This window comes from Lathyrus oleraceus, chromosome 6 (assembly GCF_024323335.1).
Source record: "Lathyrus oleraceus cultivar Zhongwan6 chromosome 6, CAAS_Psat_ZW6_1.0, whole genome shotgun sequence".
Taxonomy (NCBI): Eukaryota; Viridiplantae; Streptophyta; class Magnoliopsida; order Fabales; family Fabaceae; genus Lathyrus; species Lathyrus oleraceus.
Genome location: NC_066584.1, coordinates 306,179,844 through 306,198,672, shown reverse-complemented (window position 1 = coordinate 306,198,672; position 18,829 = coordinate 306,179,844). Strand labels below are relative to the sequence as shown.

Genomic DNA, 18,829 nt, shown 5'->3' with positions numbered 1-18,829 from the left:
GACCCGTCGATTGAGAATCTCTAGATTATAAAAGTTATGTTTAAGGGGCTTGAGTTAGTTTTAGGTCCCCGGGTGAATTTTTCTAAGAGTAGTATGATATGATAACCATCAATAATGAGACTTAGAGGATTCAAATAAAACCTAATAACTTTTAATATGACATTTTCAAACACTTATTTATTTTTCCTATTCCAACCAAATCATTGTGAAACCCCCAATTTTACATTTTAAACAAATTGTAATTTCTTTGTTAAAATACGATAATCTTTGTCTGGACGAATAATTTTTATTACTTGCAATAAATTTTTAGTACACTTGCTAAAATATTCATCAAAATGCCTATAAAGTTTTGGTGGAAGATAACTCAAATCCAAAGGAGGTTTCTTTGGGGTGGTGTTAATTAAGACTTTAATATCTCTTGGGTTAGCTAGGATGATGTTTGTACACCTAAGAGAATAGGTGGCTTGAGGGTTAGAGATCTTTGCTTGGTGAATTTAACTCTTCTAGATAAGTAGAGGTGGAGGCTTACCTCAGGTGCTTCTGGTCTTTGGAGAGATATCCTTGTTTCCATATATGGTGGCTTAATTTTCTCTTCTGTAAGGGGTGATAGAGTCTCAGGCTGCTGAAACTCCTTTTCCTGGTGGAAAAAAGTTTCCCTTCTTAGTCCTAAGGAGGAAAACCCTTCTGATTGGGTTGTGGATGGTATTTCTATGAAAGTTAGTTCAGGTATTCAGACTTCTTTCTAGATTTATACCTTGGTTGGTAGTATTCTCCTTAGGGATATGTTCCCTAGGTTTTTCTCGGTCCTTGATTATTCTAGAGGGAGTGTGGGAGAAGTTTGTATTTGGTTTGACGGGAACCTCATTTTGAAACTTTAGGTGGGTGAGGCATTTCTTTGTTCATGAGAATCTATTGTTGACGAAATCCTTTCAATCATCCGAGGTAAGATTTTTTCTTTGGATAATAATTAAATGGGCTTTGAATTTTTCTAGGGATGGAAATTTCCCAGTGTCCTCCACTTGTCACTATCTTTTGGCTTATAATAATGCTCTGAATCTTTCCTTATTTGTTGGATTTTCATCTCTTCATCTTATTTAGGGAAACTGGGTAGCTTCTAAGGTGATTGTTTTCTCCTGGCAACTTTTCCCATATAGGTTTCTTTCTAGAGAGAACTTATTCAAGAGAAAGCTGATTGTCGATCCTGTTCTTACTACCTGACCTTTCTCTGGTGATTTTCCTGAGTCGACTTCCCACTTGCTTGTTAGTTTTGATTTAGTCAGTAGTGTTTGATATCGAATTTTTAGATTGTTAGGGTTGTAGGTAGTCCTTTCCAGGGATCATAGTCTTTTCTTTATGAGGTATAGTGAAGTCTATAGGGGGTTTCTATAATCTATCATGTTATGATATGGACCATTTGGACGACCATAAATGAGATTTTTTTTGGGTACTATGACATACATGAAAGGGGTGGAGGAAAATAATATATATTTTTTGCTTGGAAGTGGTTCTTGAGTAGATCAGTGAACTCTTGCACCTTCACAAATTGACTTCAAAATTATATCATTTGAATTAACCAATATCAGATTGAGATTTTGGCTTGGTTTAGAACGGTCGTTCCCCTTCTGACTTGACGGTGGTGGTCCAGTTGACTTGTAAGCGTATTCCTCATTTGTGGTTTAGTCCTTTGAGGGTGGTGCTTGTTTCAGAGTTTCTTTATGTGGCTTGTTAGTCTTTGGCATTATAGTTTTCTTTCTATATGTTTTTTTCCTATTGTTTTATGGTGTAGTTTTTGATACTCCTTGTGTCAATTGTTTGTTCAATTGTATTTTGTTTAGAATTCTTTTTCCTTTTTATTAATATTATTTTACCTTTAAAAAATCATGAATTTGAGGTGATATTTTTTATTTGTTACAATTCAAATTAATAAATTTGAATTATTTATTTCTTTATTTTGTATATTTGTGTTGATGATATTTTCAATCCATTAAAAATATAAATACACATATTTTATTTTTTAACAACAAAATAAAATTATTATTATTTAAACGAGTATGTATAAATATAATGACACTCAAATTCATCAATAAATAAAAGAGATCAAAATATCAGAAGAAAACAAGTGGTAAAAGTAACTTCAAACAACACACATACTCCAATAGATCAACTGATGACCCAAATTACGAATAGATTGGATCAACTGATAATCTATATAAGAAAGATTTTATTTATATTTTCTTGTTGTATCTTGTATATGTATTCTTAATATTTGACGTACTTTTAGTTCTCCTCGTATATTTTTAGTTCTCTCCCCGCTCAAGTGGTTGGGCAATTTAAGGAATGCTAAATGACCAACTACCCTCATTTTGTTTTGTATAGATGGTTGTGTCTATCTTCTTCCAGCTTAGTCTCTTTGGTGGTTTGTTTGTGTCGGATGCCTCATGATAGTTTATCCAGGTTGTTAGGGTGGTGGTAGTTGGTGTTTTACTTTTAATTCTCTTTGGTGGCGATTTATTTCCTTTTTTTTCTTTGTCGCTCCTGCTATGATTGCTAACCAAGGTGACCATTTTGAACACTTCTCGTGCTCTTTGTTATTGTTGTATATTGAGTATCTTTTTGATTTCTTTCTTTTATTTATATTTGATTTCTACTTTACTGTTAAAAGAAATATCCAAAGAAACTCCAAAGTAAATTAAAAATCTTTATTTTATCTATGTACCAACAAAATTATAAATCTTTAATCTAAATGTAGATTATAGTATAAAAATTAAATGGCGTGCTAACAAGTGTCCTTAGAAAAATTGTTAAGAAGTTGAGAGAGAAAATAAATGATAGGTTTTATCAAGAAATCTCAACTTTTAAAATTATAAGATATTAAATGCACAATTTTTATGATGAAATTTCAATTTTAAGTTTTTTAACAAGTGCCTTAAAGATGTTACCAACAGAGATAACAAAGTAGGGGGAAAAGGAAGAGATTCGAGTTTTCGATAATATAAATAACATATATTATGAAAATAAGAGGTACAAACACTACGCCAAAAACTGGAATAGACAGCGCACCTTAGAGGGCGCTTTATTACAAAAGCGCCCTCTAAAGTGAAGCGAAAAATAAGGAGCAATAGACAGCACACTTTAGAGGGCGCTTTTGTAATAAAGCGCCCTCTAAGGTGAAGCGAAAAAATAAGGAGGAGATAGAGGGACAACAATACATGGCGCTTTTTAGAAAGCGCCCTCTAAGGTTACCCTTAGAGGGCGCTTTTAATAAAGCGCTGTTATAAGTCCATGTGCATTTCCAGCTTATAAAGCGCTTCTGGAAAGCCTTAGAGAGCGCTTTCATAAGCGCCCTCTTAGGCCCCCTTTAGAGGGCGTTTTTTTTCCACAAGCGCCCTCTAAGGTGAAACGAAAAAATAAGGAGGAGAAAGAGGGACAACAATACATGGCGCTTTTTAGAAAGCGCCCTCTAAGGTTACCCTTAGAGGGCGCTTTTAATAAAGCGCTGTTATAAGTCCATGTGCATTTCCAGCTTATAAAGCGTTTCTGGAAAGCCTTAGAGAGCGCTTTCATAAGCGCCCTCTTAGGCCCCCTTTAGAGGACGCTTTTTTTCCACAAGCGCCCTCTAATGTCCCCTTTAGTAAACATTAAAATTATAACATACTGCGCGTTTTGTTATTTCACTATCTGTTATTTTCGTTCTTTTTCACGTTAGGGTTCTGAGGCGTTTTCCTTCCACCTCTGTTAGATCTACATGCGCGTTTCCTCCTTCTACCAATCAAAGGTACACGCTTTTCCGAATTTCTGTTTTATGTTATTGCTTTGTTTTAGCTTTGCCCAATTTCTGTTTTACCTTATTACTGCGCGTTTCCTCCTTCTACGTTTGTTTCGACCATGATAGCGGATGCAATAGGAAATTGACGGTTGGTTTTTAGTGACCATGATAGCGCATGCAATGGGACTACATTACCCAGTAGTTAGGGTTATACGACCTATGAACATATGATTTTGTGTCAACACCAGTATCATTAGAAACCTAGGTCTGAATGTGTTTGAACTCTTCTGAAATTGTTTTTTGTTTATTCTAATTAGTAATGGATAATACATGGATGTCTTCCAATCGATTGTCGAGAGAGTACGAGAATGGGGTATCAGAATTCGTTAAGTTTGCCGTTGCGCACGCCGAAGACCCCAGTAGAATGATATGTCCTTGCTTGGGTTGTTGTTATGGGAAACGGGTTGACGCAGTTCAGTTGACATCGCATCTAATGAGGCATGGAATTGATTGAAGTTATACATGTTGGAATTTGCATGGTGAGAAAAGTAACGATAATGTTGAACCGGGGGATAGTACGACCTATGCCTCAAACTATAGTGGCGCAGATACATACGATTGTGATCGAGTTGAAGAGATTGCAGAAGAACTTGAAGGAGATCTTAAGGATTGTCCCGAAATGTTTGAGAGGTTGGTAAGTGATGCAGAGAAACCTTTGTATGATGGTTGCACTAAATTCACAAGATTGTCTGCGGTATTAAAGTTGTACAACTTAAAGGCGGGCAATGGGTGGTCGGATAAAAGTTTCACAGAGTTATTAGCCCTTTTGAAAGATATGCTTCCTGAGGATAATGTTCTTCCCAATCGAACATATGATACCAAAAAGATGTTGTGCTCTATTGGCATGAGCTATGATTAGATGCATGCATGTCCAAACGATTGCGTTTTGTTTCGAAATGAGTATGCATCATTAAATGAGTGTCCTAAATGCGGTGTCTCGCGATATAAGAACAAGTTGTCTCCAGCAAAAGTCTTGTGGTATTTTCCTGTTATTCCGAGATTTAGACGCATGTTTCGTAGTGAAACCGATTCAAGACACTTGACCTGGCATGCAGATGAAAGAATTATAGATGGAAAGTATCGACATCCGGCAGATTCACCACAGTGGTTGAAAATTGATAATGATTATCCTGAATTTGGAGAAGAATCAAGAAACCTTCGCTTGGCATTATCTACTGATGGAATGAGCCCACACGGTATCCAGAGTATCTCACACAGTACATGGCCTGTGATTATTATGATTTATAACCTACCTCCATGGCTATGTATGAAGCGTAAGTACATGATGTTGTCTATGTTGATTTCTGGACCTAAACAACCAGGGAATGACATAGACGTGTACTTGAAGCCCTTAATCGAAGATTTAAAGATTTTGTGGAGACCGGTGTGGAGGTTTATGATGGATATAGGAAAGAAAGTTTCAACTTGAGGGCGATGTTGTTTGGCACAATTAATGATTTTCCAGCATACGGAAATCTATCAGGGTATAGCATAAAAGGTCAATGTGCGTGTCCTATTTGTGAAGATAAAACAGATTGGAAGCGCTTGGAGTTTGGTCAGAAGAATGTCTTTCTCGGTCATCGGAGATTCTTAAATTCAAATCATCACTACCGTGGATGGAGAAAGGCGTTCAATGGAGAGACAGAACAAGGCAGAGCTCCACCTATATTGACGGGTGATCAAATTTTTGAAAAGGTGAAAGATTTGGATACTCAGTTTGGCAAGCCTTTTGCCCACACACTTGTCAAAAGTGGGTGGAAGAAGAGGTCAGTTTTTTTTGAATTGCCGTATTGGAAGTCCTTGTATGTGAGACATTTTCTTGATGTTATGCATATTGAAAAAAATGTATTTGAAAGTGTTATTGGCACGTTACTCAATATACAAGGAAAGTCTAAGGATGGCCTTAAGGCAAGAAAGGACTTGATAGCGATGGGAATAAGAACTGAATTAGGACCCTTGAAGAAAGGAAAACGAACATATCTACCTCCTGCTGCTTATACTCTATCTAGAAAGGAGAAAAAAACATTGTGTAAGTTTCTAAGTGAAGTTAAAGTTCCAGAAGGGTACTCTTCAGATATTAGAAGACTTGTGTCTATGAAAGACCTCAAGTTAAAGAGTTTAAAGACCCATGATTGCCATGTTATAATGGAACATTTTCTCCCAATAGGTATAGGTTCTATTCTTCCAGAAAAAGTAAGAAGCTCTATAACTAAGTTGTGTTCTTTCTTCAAGTCAATTTGCAGTAAGGTGATCAATCCTGCGATCTTACCAATGTTGCAAAAAGAAATCGTTATTACTTTGTGTGAGCTTGAAATGTTTTTTCCTCCATCATTTTTTGACATAATGGTACATCTAGTTGTTCATCTTGTGAAAGAGACACAATTGTGTGGACCAGCTTATATGAGATGGATGTACCCTGTTGAACGTTATATGAAAATATTAAAAGGGTACGTGAAGAACCGAAGTCGACCAGAAGGTTGTATGGTTGAAAGATACATTGTTGAAGAAGCGATTGAGTTTTGTACTGAATATTTGTCTAATGTTCAGTCAATCGGACTCCCCAAGTCTCAGCTTGTCGAAAAGAAAGAAGGAAAAAATCTAATTGGGAATAAAATCGTGGCAGTATCAAGGGTCGAACGGGATCAAGTGCATTTGTATGTTCTGCACAATGAGAATGAGGATGAGCCGTATGTTGAAATTCACAAGGATGTTCTCCGAGGTTTAAATCCCAATAGAAATGAAAATTGGATAGTACGAGAGCACAATCGATGTTTTATACCTTGGTTTAAGGATCATATTTATTCAAAGTATTATTCAGATCCCGCTTCAATAACAGAAAGGTTGAGATGCTTAGCATATGGTCCAAGTTTCCATGTTTTTTCTTATAGCGCATACGCGATTAATGGATACACATTTTATACCAAAGAACAAGATGATAAAAGTACTATGCAGAATAGTGGTGTCACCGTGGTAGCTGAAGCAATGCACATATCAAGTGTGAAGGACTTAGACCCCAAATTTGCAAATCTGTCGTATTTTGGTGTTATCGAGCGCATTTGGGTGTTTGATTATGAGAAGTTTCAGATTCCTATATTTGGTTGCAAGTGGGTTGAAAATAATAACGGGATTCGAATGGATAAGTCAGGATTTTTGCAAGTGGATCTTAATAGGGTGGGATACAAAGATGAGTCTTTTATTCTAGCCTCTCAAGCTAGACAAGTGTTCTATGTCAATGATCCGAAAAGTACGAAATGGTCTATAGTTCTTTTTTCCAACAAAGTAATTGATGAAAACACTGGAGATCAAGGTGATATTGATGTTGAGATTGAATCGTTTACCAGAAATGATCAAGATGAGAATATTATATCAAATGATTCATATATTAGAAATGATCATAATGAGGGTATTTGGATCAATCCAACCGTCCGTGTTGTTAAGAGACATGTAGAACATATTCCAACCAAGAAAAGAAAGAGAACTTAGTGAAAAAGGTACAGGTCAAATGATTTAATTGTTTTCTTTATTACAGGTAAAATGACTTTTATGATTTTAATTGTTTTTACATTTGTCATCTGATTTTAATTGTTTTCTTTATTACAGGTAAAATGGCTATTATGAAGTCAATCATTCGTGCAAGAGACAAGGGTGTAAAATTTGAAGTACATTGGAGTGCTGAAGACCAACTAATTTTTTTTCATCAGGCTTGTGTCTCAATAGAGGATGGGTATCTACCTAAAGTTACTTTTGTAGTGGTCCAAAGAGACATCACACCCGTCTCTTTCCTGTCAACCCCAAAGAGACCGATAGAAGTGGAAATATTATGCCAGGTTTTTTCAATATATTTCTCAATGCAGCTGGTATATATTATCATTTGAATTTATCACTTTTTGCTGATTTTGTTGTTCTAAATTGTCAAAGGAACCGTGGTAGACACCAGCATTTGTCACCCTAGGGAATTTGATTTTTACCTTAACAGCCATGCAGGAATTCAGGTAATATTAGCTATGTCATTTAACTTTATGCCATTGTTTACTATTTGTTGCTCAATCGCCTTTTGACAGTTCTGTGTTATTTGCATTTGGACGTGTTCTTTTTGCAGGGGACTAGTCGACCAACGCATTATCATGTGTTGTATGATGAAAATAAATTCACTGCAGACAGCTACAGAGTTTGACCAATAACTTGTGCTACACGTAATGATATGATTTGCTTTTTTAATCTTAATTAATGTTTTCTAAACTTGTACTGTTTTCATTTAATTTTAGAAGCCTTCTGATACTATTTTTTTCCATTCAGTTATGCGAGGTGTACTCGATCTGTCTCAATAGGTTTGTTACTCGATTCCCTTTGCTTGTTTTTGTTTTAGGCTATACAAAACTTTAGTTTAACAAAAATGTTATCTTGTATGCAGTTCCTTCTGCCTATTATGCACACTTGCTATTATTCATCATGGGTGGATGGGCGTTATTTTGTTTAGTATTGGTTAGAACTACTAGACAGCTTTTGGATACAGTGGTCACTGGGTGTTGGTTGCTATGGATCTTTCGAGACTAATAGTGTATATTGTTGTTGTACTTTTACTAAATCATGAATATGTTGTTGTATATTGTTGATCAAAGAATCATATATTAATGTTGTATATATGGAGGATTAATGTTGTATATAAATGGATTCATGTTGTATATATCAATGGATTAATGGTGTATAACATTGGATTAAAGGATGAAATCAATATGAATTTTACACTTTTGCAGCATGCGAACAGGTTACCAATTAAATATCCACTGTTTTTCAAACAATTTTTTTTTAAAATAACTAACACTTTAGAGGGCGCTTTGTCCAGAAAGCGCCCTCTAAACACTTTACATTGACAACTTTAGAGGGCGCTTTTTCCTGAAAGCGCCCTCTAAACACTTTACATTGACAACTTTAGAGGGCGCTTTTTCCTGAAAGCGCCCTCTAAACACTTTACATTGACAACTTTAGAGGGCGCTTTTTCCAGAAAGCGCCCTCTAAGGTGTCCCTTTATGGACCACTCCAGAGGGCGCTTTTTTCTGAAAGCGCACTATAATGTGGCCACTTTAGACAGCGCTTTCTCCAGGAAAACAAAGCGCTGTCTTTACCTATGCCAACGCCACTTTAGAGGGCGCTTAAAAGCGCTCTTATAGGCCAAAATAAGCACCCTCTTTTCCCTTATTTGGCGTAGTGAAAGAGAATATATAGTAAAATATAAATAGACTAAACTACATTTAACTCAACTATAACAAAAAATACATCTCCTATTATATAACATCTCCTCTCAAACTCACATTACATTAACATGAATGTTTGAGTTTGTTAAATAAAAAAAAACATACTCAATAATAAACCGTATAAATTTAAAACTCTAACCCACTCCCATTTAAGCTAAAGTTTGTTAAACTATAAATTTGCTAAAAATTAACCTTAAAAATAAACCATCAAGCCAAACTAACTAATATCATAACCAATAGAAAAAACAACTAATAAGAAGAACCATAATAGAGAAGAGAAACAACTAAAAAGAGAAGAAGTAGTTGAAGAAGTTAAAGAGAGATCTAATCGAGAGTGGATGAACGTTCAAAGAGAGAGACCAAATCAAATCAACAAGTCAAATTAAACCAAATTAATTTGAATCAAATCAAACTGAATCAAATAATATCAAATCGAACAAATTCATTCTAATCCAATTCAGATCAAACCAAACATATTTAATTTAAAACCATCCATATCAATTTGAACCAAATCAATCATACCAAATCAAACCAAACTGGATCAATTTAAACTATGCATATTAAAAATAGCTAAATCAAATCAGATCAAATAGAACTAATACAATCCAACCCAAATAAATCCAAACCTAAACAATCCAAATCAAATCGTATCAATTTGAACCAAATCAAATCATACAAAATCAAATTGATGTAATCTAATCCTACCCAAATCAAACCAAACAGAATCGTTCGAAATCGAACCAATCAATTTGAACCAAATCAAATCATAGCTAACCAAATTGAACCAAAAATACCAAAATAAACTAAATCAAACTGAATCAAACCAAATCATAATATATATATATATATATATATATATATATATATATATATATATATATATATATATATATATATATATATATATATATATATATTAATATATTATATATATATTATATATATATATATATATATATATATATATATAGAGAGAGAGAGAGAGAGATTATGTTCTTAAGGGGAGAGATATTGGACCAGATGCGTAAGCCAATTTGTTCAACATCTTAAACCAGAATTACAGATAATATAAAGCAAGATGATAAATCATAAAGCAATAAAAGAACACCAAAAATTGTTAACCAATTTCAGCACAAACAACACCTACGTCTTGAGGGCTTCCAACCTAAGAAAGGAAATCTACTCTTCAAAAGAATTAGTACAGAGTATTAGATGAACAATCCCATGTTCAATTTCCATTTTCTTAATTTCACCTATGTATTTTTATTTAAAACTCCTCCTAAATATGAGAACCCCTCTCACTTTTTCTCAATCACTAACCCTAGTGATCACTACAATAATAAAAATATTGAATATTGAGTTACAACTCAACTAATAAATCAAACTCAATGTCTTTAGATATGAATGTAGGTGCTAGAGTGGTGCACACACAACTACACAAATAAAGACTCAAAATATAAATCCTAACACAAGAATTTTCAATAGTTGCGGACTTTAAACGTTAGGTTTGAATCTCTTTAAATAGAAATGCAATCTTTTGAGATTTTCTCCAATGGACAAAAGATATGATTTCGTCCCGATTTGCAAAGGATTCAATTTTTATTTGTTTTGCAACAACCTCCAAAAAAAAATTTATTTAAATTTTGAATTCAAATTCAAATCTCTAATTGATTTGAGTTAATCATTTTAATCCGCTGAACAAATCTAATAAATACACAATACACTACTAAAAGATAACAACATATTTGATTGAAACACAACCAAAAAATACAATAAGAATAACATCCATCAAGGCCGGCTGAAAAAGTCCTGATGTTACACGCATGATGTAACATCTTGAGCGAGAGAGAGAGTATGCATGATCAATACTACTCTCTCTGTTCCTTTTTAATTGTAATTTTTTTTTTACTTTATACCCATGCAAAGAAAACTAATCATTGTTGTTATTTTCAAACTATGATTTTTCTTTTTCCTATAATACCCCTAACGTTCAATTATGTCGATATACTTTTTTCTCTCTCCATAATAAATAGTTAGGGGTAATTTTGACAAAACTATAATCATTACTATTTTGAACTTTGAAAACGACAATTAAAAAAAGATAATTTTTTTTACAAAAACGACACTTAAAAAAGAACGGAGGGAGGAAGGGAGTAAAACCAACGGTGTTAGAATCAACCGAAGCCATACATATTCAATCTCGATTCTTGCACACAAAAGTTGGAGACGATATGCCGAGAACAATTTATCGATTTAACGAGAGATTTTTTATATACTAAAATTTCTCATTAAAAAAATCAAAATAAAAACACTCCAAACTTTGTTTTGTGAACTTAAAACAGAAGAGACAAATAATTCAAGGAGGATCGAAACATATTCTACATACAATGTTAATAATAAAAAAAAAAACATAAATAGAATATTTCATATTATCTAACAAAACACACTTGTTAGCATTTTCCAAATATCAATATAATAGAGTCATTGGCATGTTCCAAATATCAATATAATAGTCATTGACATGAATATCTTTATTAAATATAAATTCCATATATCTATAATCTATTACTAACTCATTTATATATAATAAAATGTTTAATGATCTATTCTTAAACTATTTTTTGAGAGGTTTATACTAGAATAATTCTTTAACAATCACATGTCAAATAGAGATCTGATCCAATGTCAAATTTAAAGACTTTCAATAAATTTTAATTCAGTAAAATATCACATAACCCAACCTTTAGAGGAACAATGAGATTTGAGCAGTAGCACTATAAGTTCACTGCAGTAATGAATGTCCAGATGTAGAAAAAGTTTTTGTTCACAAACCCTAACTGCAACATGCATATGCAATACTGATTTCTTTCTCTTATTCCCATATCATACTCATAAAAAGGGTAAATGGATATGTCAGAAGTTGCTAATGTTTAACTCAAGTATAAGCACCGCATATAACAAAAGCTAAATGGAATAACAATGAAGTATAATCATCAACCTCTTTCATCATATTTAAACTAAAGCCATGAAATTCCTACATAAAAAGACACTCACAGTCATCATTTTTTATTCAAAACACAGAAGCAAAAGAGAAATAAAAAGAAAAAGAAGTTCATAATCCATATACACATCACTATTACTAAGAAGCATGCTTCATTCTTCTTCACAATTTCTTAAATTCAGCACCTCTCTAACGTTTTCCAAAGCCTATCATTCAAAATACAAGATAACAAATTCACAGATCTAAATTTCATTTCAGATATATGATCTCTACCTCTCCAAATTACGGAAAATTCACAACTTAATAAGGTGGCCTTCCATGAGCAGCAGCCCAAGCAAGGGCCTCATGTCCCATCTGCCCTCCATTATTAGGCAACAAATTTGGTGGCAAATTATACAAAGGCATAGAGGATGGATCTGGAATCCCACCTTGCAACTGATGAGCGATTCCAGGCGGAGGAGATCCACCTAACCCTCCTTGCATGGTGGCGGCAGAACTAGGCCCTTCATTGTTATTGTCATTATCATTATCAGAATCTTCTAGCGGAAGCCTCTCATAAGTCGCGTTAGTAAAAGTAGCGGAAATAAGCATAACAGGCCCAACTGCAACAAGAGCTCCAACAACACAACCTCCGACTACCTGGCCCTGTCCTCCAGCCAGGTACACTGTAAGACCAGTTGAACCTGGCGGAGCAGGACCAGGTAGAAACGTTCCCGTTAAGGACAAGATCTCAAACCTACCATGAAGTGCTACAACAGCCCCAGGAGCTGAAGGTTGTCTAAGAGTAACATTAGCCACCGAGCCACTTCCACTGAGAACACAAACACCCCGTTGACGCCTCCTTGCAAATTGCGCTACACTTTCTGCTATGTCGGCTCCACCAGCAACCTCCATGACATGGCTCTTCAAAGCATTAGGACTATCTCTTGTTACAAATATCGGAGGTTTCGGTCTGTTCTTGGATCCAGGTGGTCTTCCTCTTGGTCTCCGGTTTCCAACATCAACCGCGCCTTCTCTCGGTTCATCTCTGTTGTCATCGTCGTCCTCTTCTTCCTCATCGCGATTCTCGTTGATTGTAAGGTTTGTGTTGTGAAGTTTGTTAAAGCCAGTAGGTGAATGGGTTCCTGGGTCAACACCAGATAACCCTCCTTGAATTGTCCACCAAGGATTAGCCAGAACTGCTGCTATAGTATTTCTGAATTTTATAGATTGTTGATGATGTTGAGAATTGAGAAACCAAATTGAAAATTTGATTAGTTTAGTTTCATTTCATTTCAATTGTTGTGATCCATGAGATATAGGAATAATCAAGGGTTAAAAATAAAGTCAAACTCACTCATAGAGCTGAAAAGAAAGAAAAAAGATAGGTATATGTTTATGATGACCTAACATATGATGCTCACTCACTAACTTACTCTAATGGATGATGATAGGGTAAAAGAAAGAGAGGGAATTAGATGCAATTACTGAATGGGAATCAAGTAAAGGGTTTGATAAAAATAAAAACTGTCTATTTTATGTTAATTTATTTGTTTTGTTTTGTTTATTATATTGGCTACAAGATAAAAGAGATGCGATACCTTTCAAAGAATCAACTCAAGTACAAAGAGAAAACACAAAAACTAAACAAAAAATAAAAGACAGACAAGCGGATATGTGTGTTATTATAATGTAATTAGAGAAGAACAGGAAAGTGACTGTTTGAGGAGGACAAATTAAGGACAGGAGAAGTGTTTTTGAATATATTGGTTTCTTTAATGTTGGTGTGAGCTGTGTTGTTGTTGACATAGGGAGCTAAAATACTTGTTTTCTTACCTTATTATTTTTATAATGGTTTTAAATTTAAGTTGAGTCATATATATGGTTGTGGTTGTTGAGATGCAAACTAATATTGGACTTTTATAAATTTTATTTCATAACACAAGAATAAGGGTAGCAAAACGGGTGTAAAAAGATAAATAGTGTGAGTTGGGCAAATCATACCACTCTTAATAAAAAAAAAGTTATATCTGTCTTTTTTAGACTTGTGTTTTTTAAAACATGCTAAAAAATGGAGCCAAACAAGAAAAATGAAAAAGTTGCGCTAAAATTCTTGATTCAAGCCGAAAAATATGATAGATTAATGTCATGATGACTGGTCGGACCTATTTTATCACCCTTCAAGAGTGTGCCACTACACACCATAATATATCTCTAAATATTAGTGGAAAGTACAAATTATTATTGGATGTTGTTTGAGAAACTATCGCAATTTAAAGCAACAATTTTTATCGTTTAATTAACAAACAATAATCAAGTCTTATTCCAAAAGATGGAGTCGACTACGTAAATTAACTTTTATTATAATGTTGTATTCAGTACCATATTTTTATCCAAATAAGTAATCTCAAAATCATTCTTAATAACTTCTCTTATAGTTTATTTTAGATTTTCCTACCTCTAATTGTTTGACTTCTCTTTATCTAATCTACTTTTCTTACATGAAAAAAAAAAAAAAAAAATATATATATATATATATATATATATATATATATATATATATATATATATAATATATATATATTATATATATATATATATATATATATATATATATATATTCTCTCTATGCCAAAATCACCTAAGTCTATTTTCCACAATCTTCTTTACTATATGTGATACCCCACACTTTTTAATATGTTTTTCATTTTTAATCATATCATGTCTAGTGTTACCACACATCCAACACAACATCATTATCTTTACAACACCTACTTTATTTTCGTGTTGATTTGTAATTGTCTAACATTGTGTCTCGTACAACCTCACAGGTTGTACCATAGTCCTCTTTCATTTCAACCACCCAGCTTGAGTTCGATGGTCTACATCTTTTTCTTTTTCTCCATCATTTTGTATTATAGACTCAAGCTATTTAAACTATCTGGCTTGAGGGATGATAAGGTCTCCAACTTTCACCTCTAAGTTAGAAACACTTCTTCTTTTGTTGAACTTACACTTCATATACTATGTCTTATGTTTAGGAGAAAACCACGTGTTTTTAAAGCTTGTCTTAAAGTCTCCAACCTCTCATTTAAATCTTTCTTTGTCTCTCAAAGTAAAATTATATCATTTGCAAAAAATATTGAGCTTGATTCTAACTCTTGGATGCTAGTACATCCAAAATTAAGATAAAGGATTTAGGGTTGAACCTTCCGATTCAAATTATAATTAAGTTATTTTAAAAAAAAAAATATCTTCATACAATATTATATAATTTTATTATTCAAATTACTAATACAATATTATATTTTTTTATATTCTATTCTCATATATTTATTATTCTCTCTTTATCTAATTTTTTAATATTTTAAATAAATGACCATTTTATAAAGGTATATATAAGTTTTTTTATGCAACATTAACCAAATTTTTCATAGGTGTAGAATAATCAAAATGTTATTGTTTACCCTAACATTTCGTAAACAACCGCTAGTCTCTTAATTAAAGATTACAAACATGGTTGACTAATGAAACCTAGGACACAATGCTAAAGTTCTTAACTTGTAATTTTCTTATAGGAAAAGACGCTATTTCGACTAGGTGAAATAGTTGTAGTGAAAGCATGAAAATATAATCTCAACGGAAATAAGGCAAATTGTTGCAGTAAAGCAAAAAAGAAAATGATGAATGATGTGTAAACGAAAGTAATTGTACTAGAAAAGACTTTTGCATTAAAGTAAAAATTGGTGTTTCATGGTTCATACATTCTTTCAATGAAAACTTTTTTCTCTCAGCGCCAATACTTCAAGTGTAAGTGAGATTATGTAGTGAAATGAACACCCGTAATTCTACAAATCCAATCCCTATATATAGTAGTAAGAAATAACTACTCTCAATGTTCAGATCTTCAGCTCTCGCCAAGTAGAAGCTTGCATCCCTTTCGCTTTGCATTTCCTCCACGTGTCCTTCAGAATGTAACTCAAAAGTAGTTATCCATATTTGAATGTGATATCTGCGCGCCCAAATAACCGCTTCTTCGACGCATTTGCTATTGTCGAGAATTCCGCTGTCGAAAGGTTTCCACAACATTCCAAAAAAATACAAAGTCCCAATTTCTCCTTGTCTGAGACCCAAAACTGCGTACAAGTCATCAAAAAGTCAACATGTCTTTAACTTTGACTTGTTTGCTGAGGCATTTTCCCTTGTCGAAAATTCATGCTAACAAATTTCCCCCCAAAAGACCTCTTTCGACGGGCTAGGAGATATGGGCCTTTTTAACACTATTCATCTAGTTAGTTGACGTCATAGTCATCACGACCTTTCCATCAACCGTCACCTTTAAAACATGCATCTTCCACTATCCCATGACTTTTATCATCATGGCTCCGATTTTTTAGGGTAGTATGGTTGCTTGCATCACATCGTTTTGAACCTTCCTCTAAGGAGGTTCCACGTTCCACCTACTTCGCACCATTTATCAAGTGTAAAGACTGAAGAGTATTTTTCTTCTTCACTATAAATACCTTTTCCTTTGTGTTTTCTTCTCTTTTCCTTCAACATCGTTTGAACTTCCACTTAAGAGCTTCTTCTTTTAAAAACTTCTCAAAAAAACTCAAGATCACAAAAAATGGCTACCACTTCCAAATCCAAGAACACCAAAGCTTCCAAAGATTCTCTCCCAATGGCCAACATGCTCTCCTGCGCTTAGGTGATTGGAAACCAACAATACGTTCCTGAACCTCCCAAGTATGAGGAAATATTGTGTATCTACAAATCTCAGGTCATAATCCCATACTCTACCTCTGAGAAAACTTATGCACTTATGGGTCCTATGTATGACTCTTTTACTGATCTCACATATATCAAAGACTTTTTCCCTTCTTACCATAGGACGCTGTTAGTTGTAAATTTACGTGTCGGGTTTTTGTTATCGTATCCACAGGGATTGTAAGATATCACCGCCGTTCGATGGTTGTATTAATCTTAGCTTAAGTAACAATAGGGTTTTGGTTGGTTGTCACATTATCTTGCATAAAAAGGTAATAAATTGCGGTAAAAGTTTTGGTTTGAATAAATGAGAAATATTGCCAAAGTTAGGGTTCGATGATCACTTTGCATGTATTTGTTCGGTCAACAATCTTATAAACTCCTTTAGATGATAAATCATTTCACAAAGTCCTCCCAATATGTTTCTCTCGAACACACATTGTGAGTTTTCCCATTTTGATCCATTGTTTCTCTCGAACACAATCTATCAAAATGACAACTTTTTGGTTCAACCTTATGGTGAACAAAATCATTCATTACTATCTCTAGCTAATAAACAAGATTGGATGAAAACCTAGGTCAAGAGTTGGTAAACATCTCTCGATCATAAACCAACACAAAGAGTTTTAAATAGAAACAAAGTTTTCATCATATATTCACCATTAAAGAGTTTACACATGAAGATCCTTACATTTACACACAAAGCTAGTAATCACCTATATCTAACCTTGACAAATGGATGACTTAGCTACTCATTTTCATGGTAGCTTGGTCGGCAAGTTTCGGAAGAAGGTTGATCAACATCCAAGTCGGATAATCGAGATTGGATGGGAATCCACCTTCTTTTTGTAGAAGATGGTTACTAGATGAAGAGAAATGAAATCTAGGGCATAAAAGATCCTAAGAACAATGCTGGAAAATATCTCTAAGAAAGTACAAAAGTGGAAAAATTAGGTAAAACTAAGGTATGGCTCTCAAAAGTGGCACTTGCTACTTATAGAGTTGTACTGGGCTGTCATGCTCGCTAGGCGAGCAGAATGGCTCGCCTAGCGAGGGTCAAATTGAGGCACAAGAGGCACCTGCGCCCAGAGACACAGTCTATCTCAGACTGTCATGTTCGCCTAGCGAAGGGCACGCTTCAACCCTCGCTCCAGCGAGGTTGAGAGGTTTGGCTACTGGAATGCTCGCTGGGAACTCGCTAGAGCCTCGCCTAGCGAGTGAGTGCTGGCTGCGCTTTTCACCAAAACTGAACAAACTCGCTACCACCTTCGCTAGCAGCTCGCCTAGCGAATTTATTGATATTTTACTGGAGCTTTTCGCTGGCAGCTCGCCTAGCAAGTGCTTCGCCACAGACCTCGCCTAGCGAGCAGGCTGATGAATGCTTGATTTCTTTGGTTCCTTTGCCAACTTTCTTGTGTCTTCATTTTCAATTATTTCATGCTTTCTTCCTGCACAATAACACACAAATCAAAGGTACCAAGATCATTTATTAATGTAATGCATTTCATCTAAAACAAAAGTGGTTTTGACAACATTAGCAAGGAAAAAGAGTGAAAGATGCCCACATATGATAGCTCAAATAAGCACTTTTGGGCATCTAACAACTCTCCCCAACTAGATTCTTGCTTGTCCTCAAGCAAAGTATGCCCCTTGAAGGACAAGAGGATTTGCTTTAAGAAAATGGTTTCTCCGAAGTTGGATAAAACGGCTCAAACACAAGTGAGTCAGCATATACCAGTTTCCAACGGTTCGAATAAAATAATACACAAGAACTAAAACTTAATAGCAATGCGAAATATTTATCTATCTACAACAATATTATTCTGAATGAATCACCCTATCTCTCCTCTTCGAATAAGAAATGAAGAATTTACGCGTTTGCAACCGCAGAAATAATCTCACTCTCTAACAAATAATGAAGAAATCAATTCGATTCATACAATGTCTAACAATTATAAATGGTAATGTGGAAGCACAAAGATCACTAAGGGCTTTTCGGTTGAA

The 18,829-nt window shown here is 34.3% G+C and overlaps 1 protein-coding gene across 1 annotated transcript; it reads right to left on the bottom strand.

Annotated features, from left to right (window-relative positions):
* Positions 1 to 12,113: 12,113 nt before the first annotated feature.
* On the bottom strand, positions 12,114 to 13,700 carry LOC127097045 (AT-hook motif nuclear-localized protein 20). Its single transcript, XM_051035559.1, has one exon. It carries the CDS (start codon positions 12,971 to 12,973, stop codon positions 12,380 to 12,382), a length of 594 nt encoding a protein of 197 aa, XP_050891516.1. The 5' UTR covers positions 12,974 to 13,700; the 3' UTR covers positions 12,114 to 12,379.
* Positions 13,701 to 18,829: the final 5,129 nt, after the last annotated feature.

Excerpts from the sequence above, each read along its gene's own strand:
- LOC127097045 (XM_051035559.1), bottom strand. The coding sequence starts at position 12,973 with ATGGAGGTTGCTGGTGGAGCCGACATAGCAGAAAGTGTAGCGCAATTT.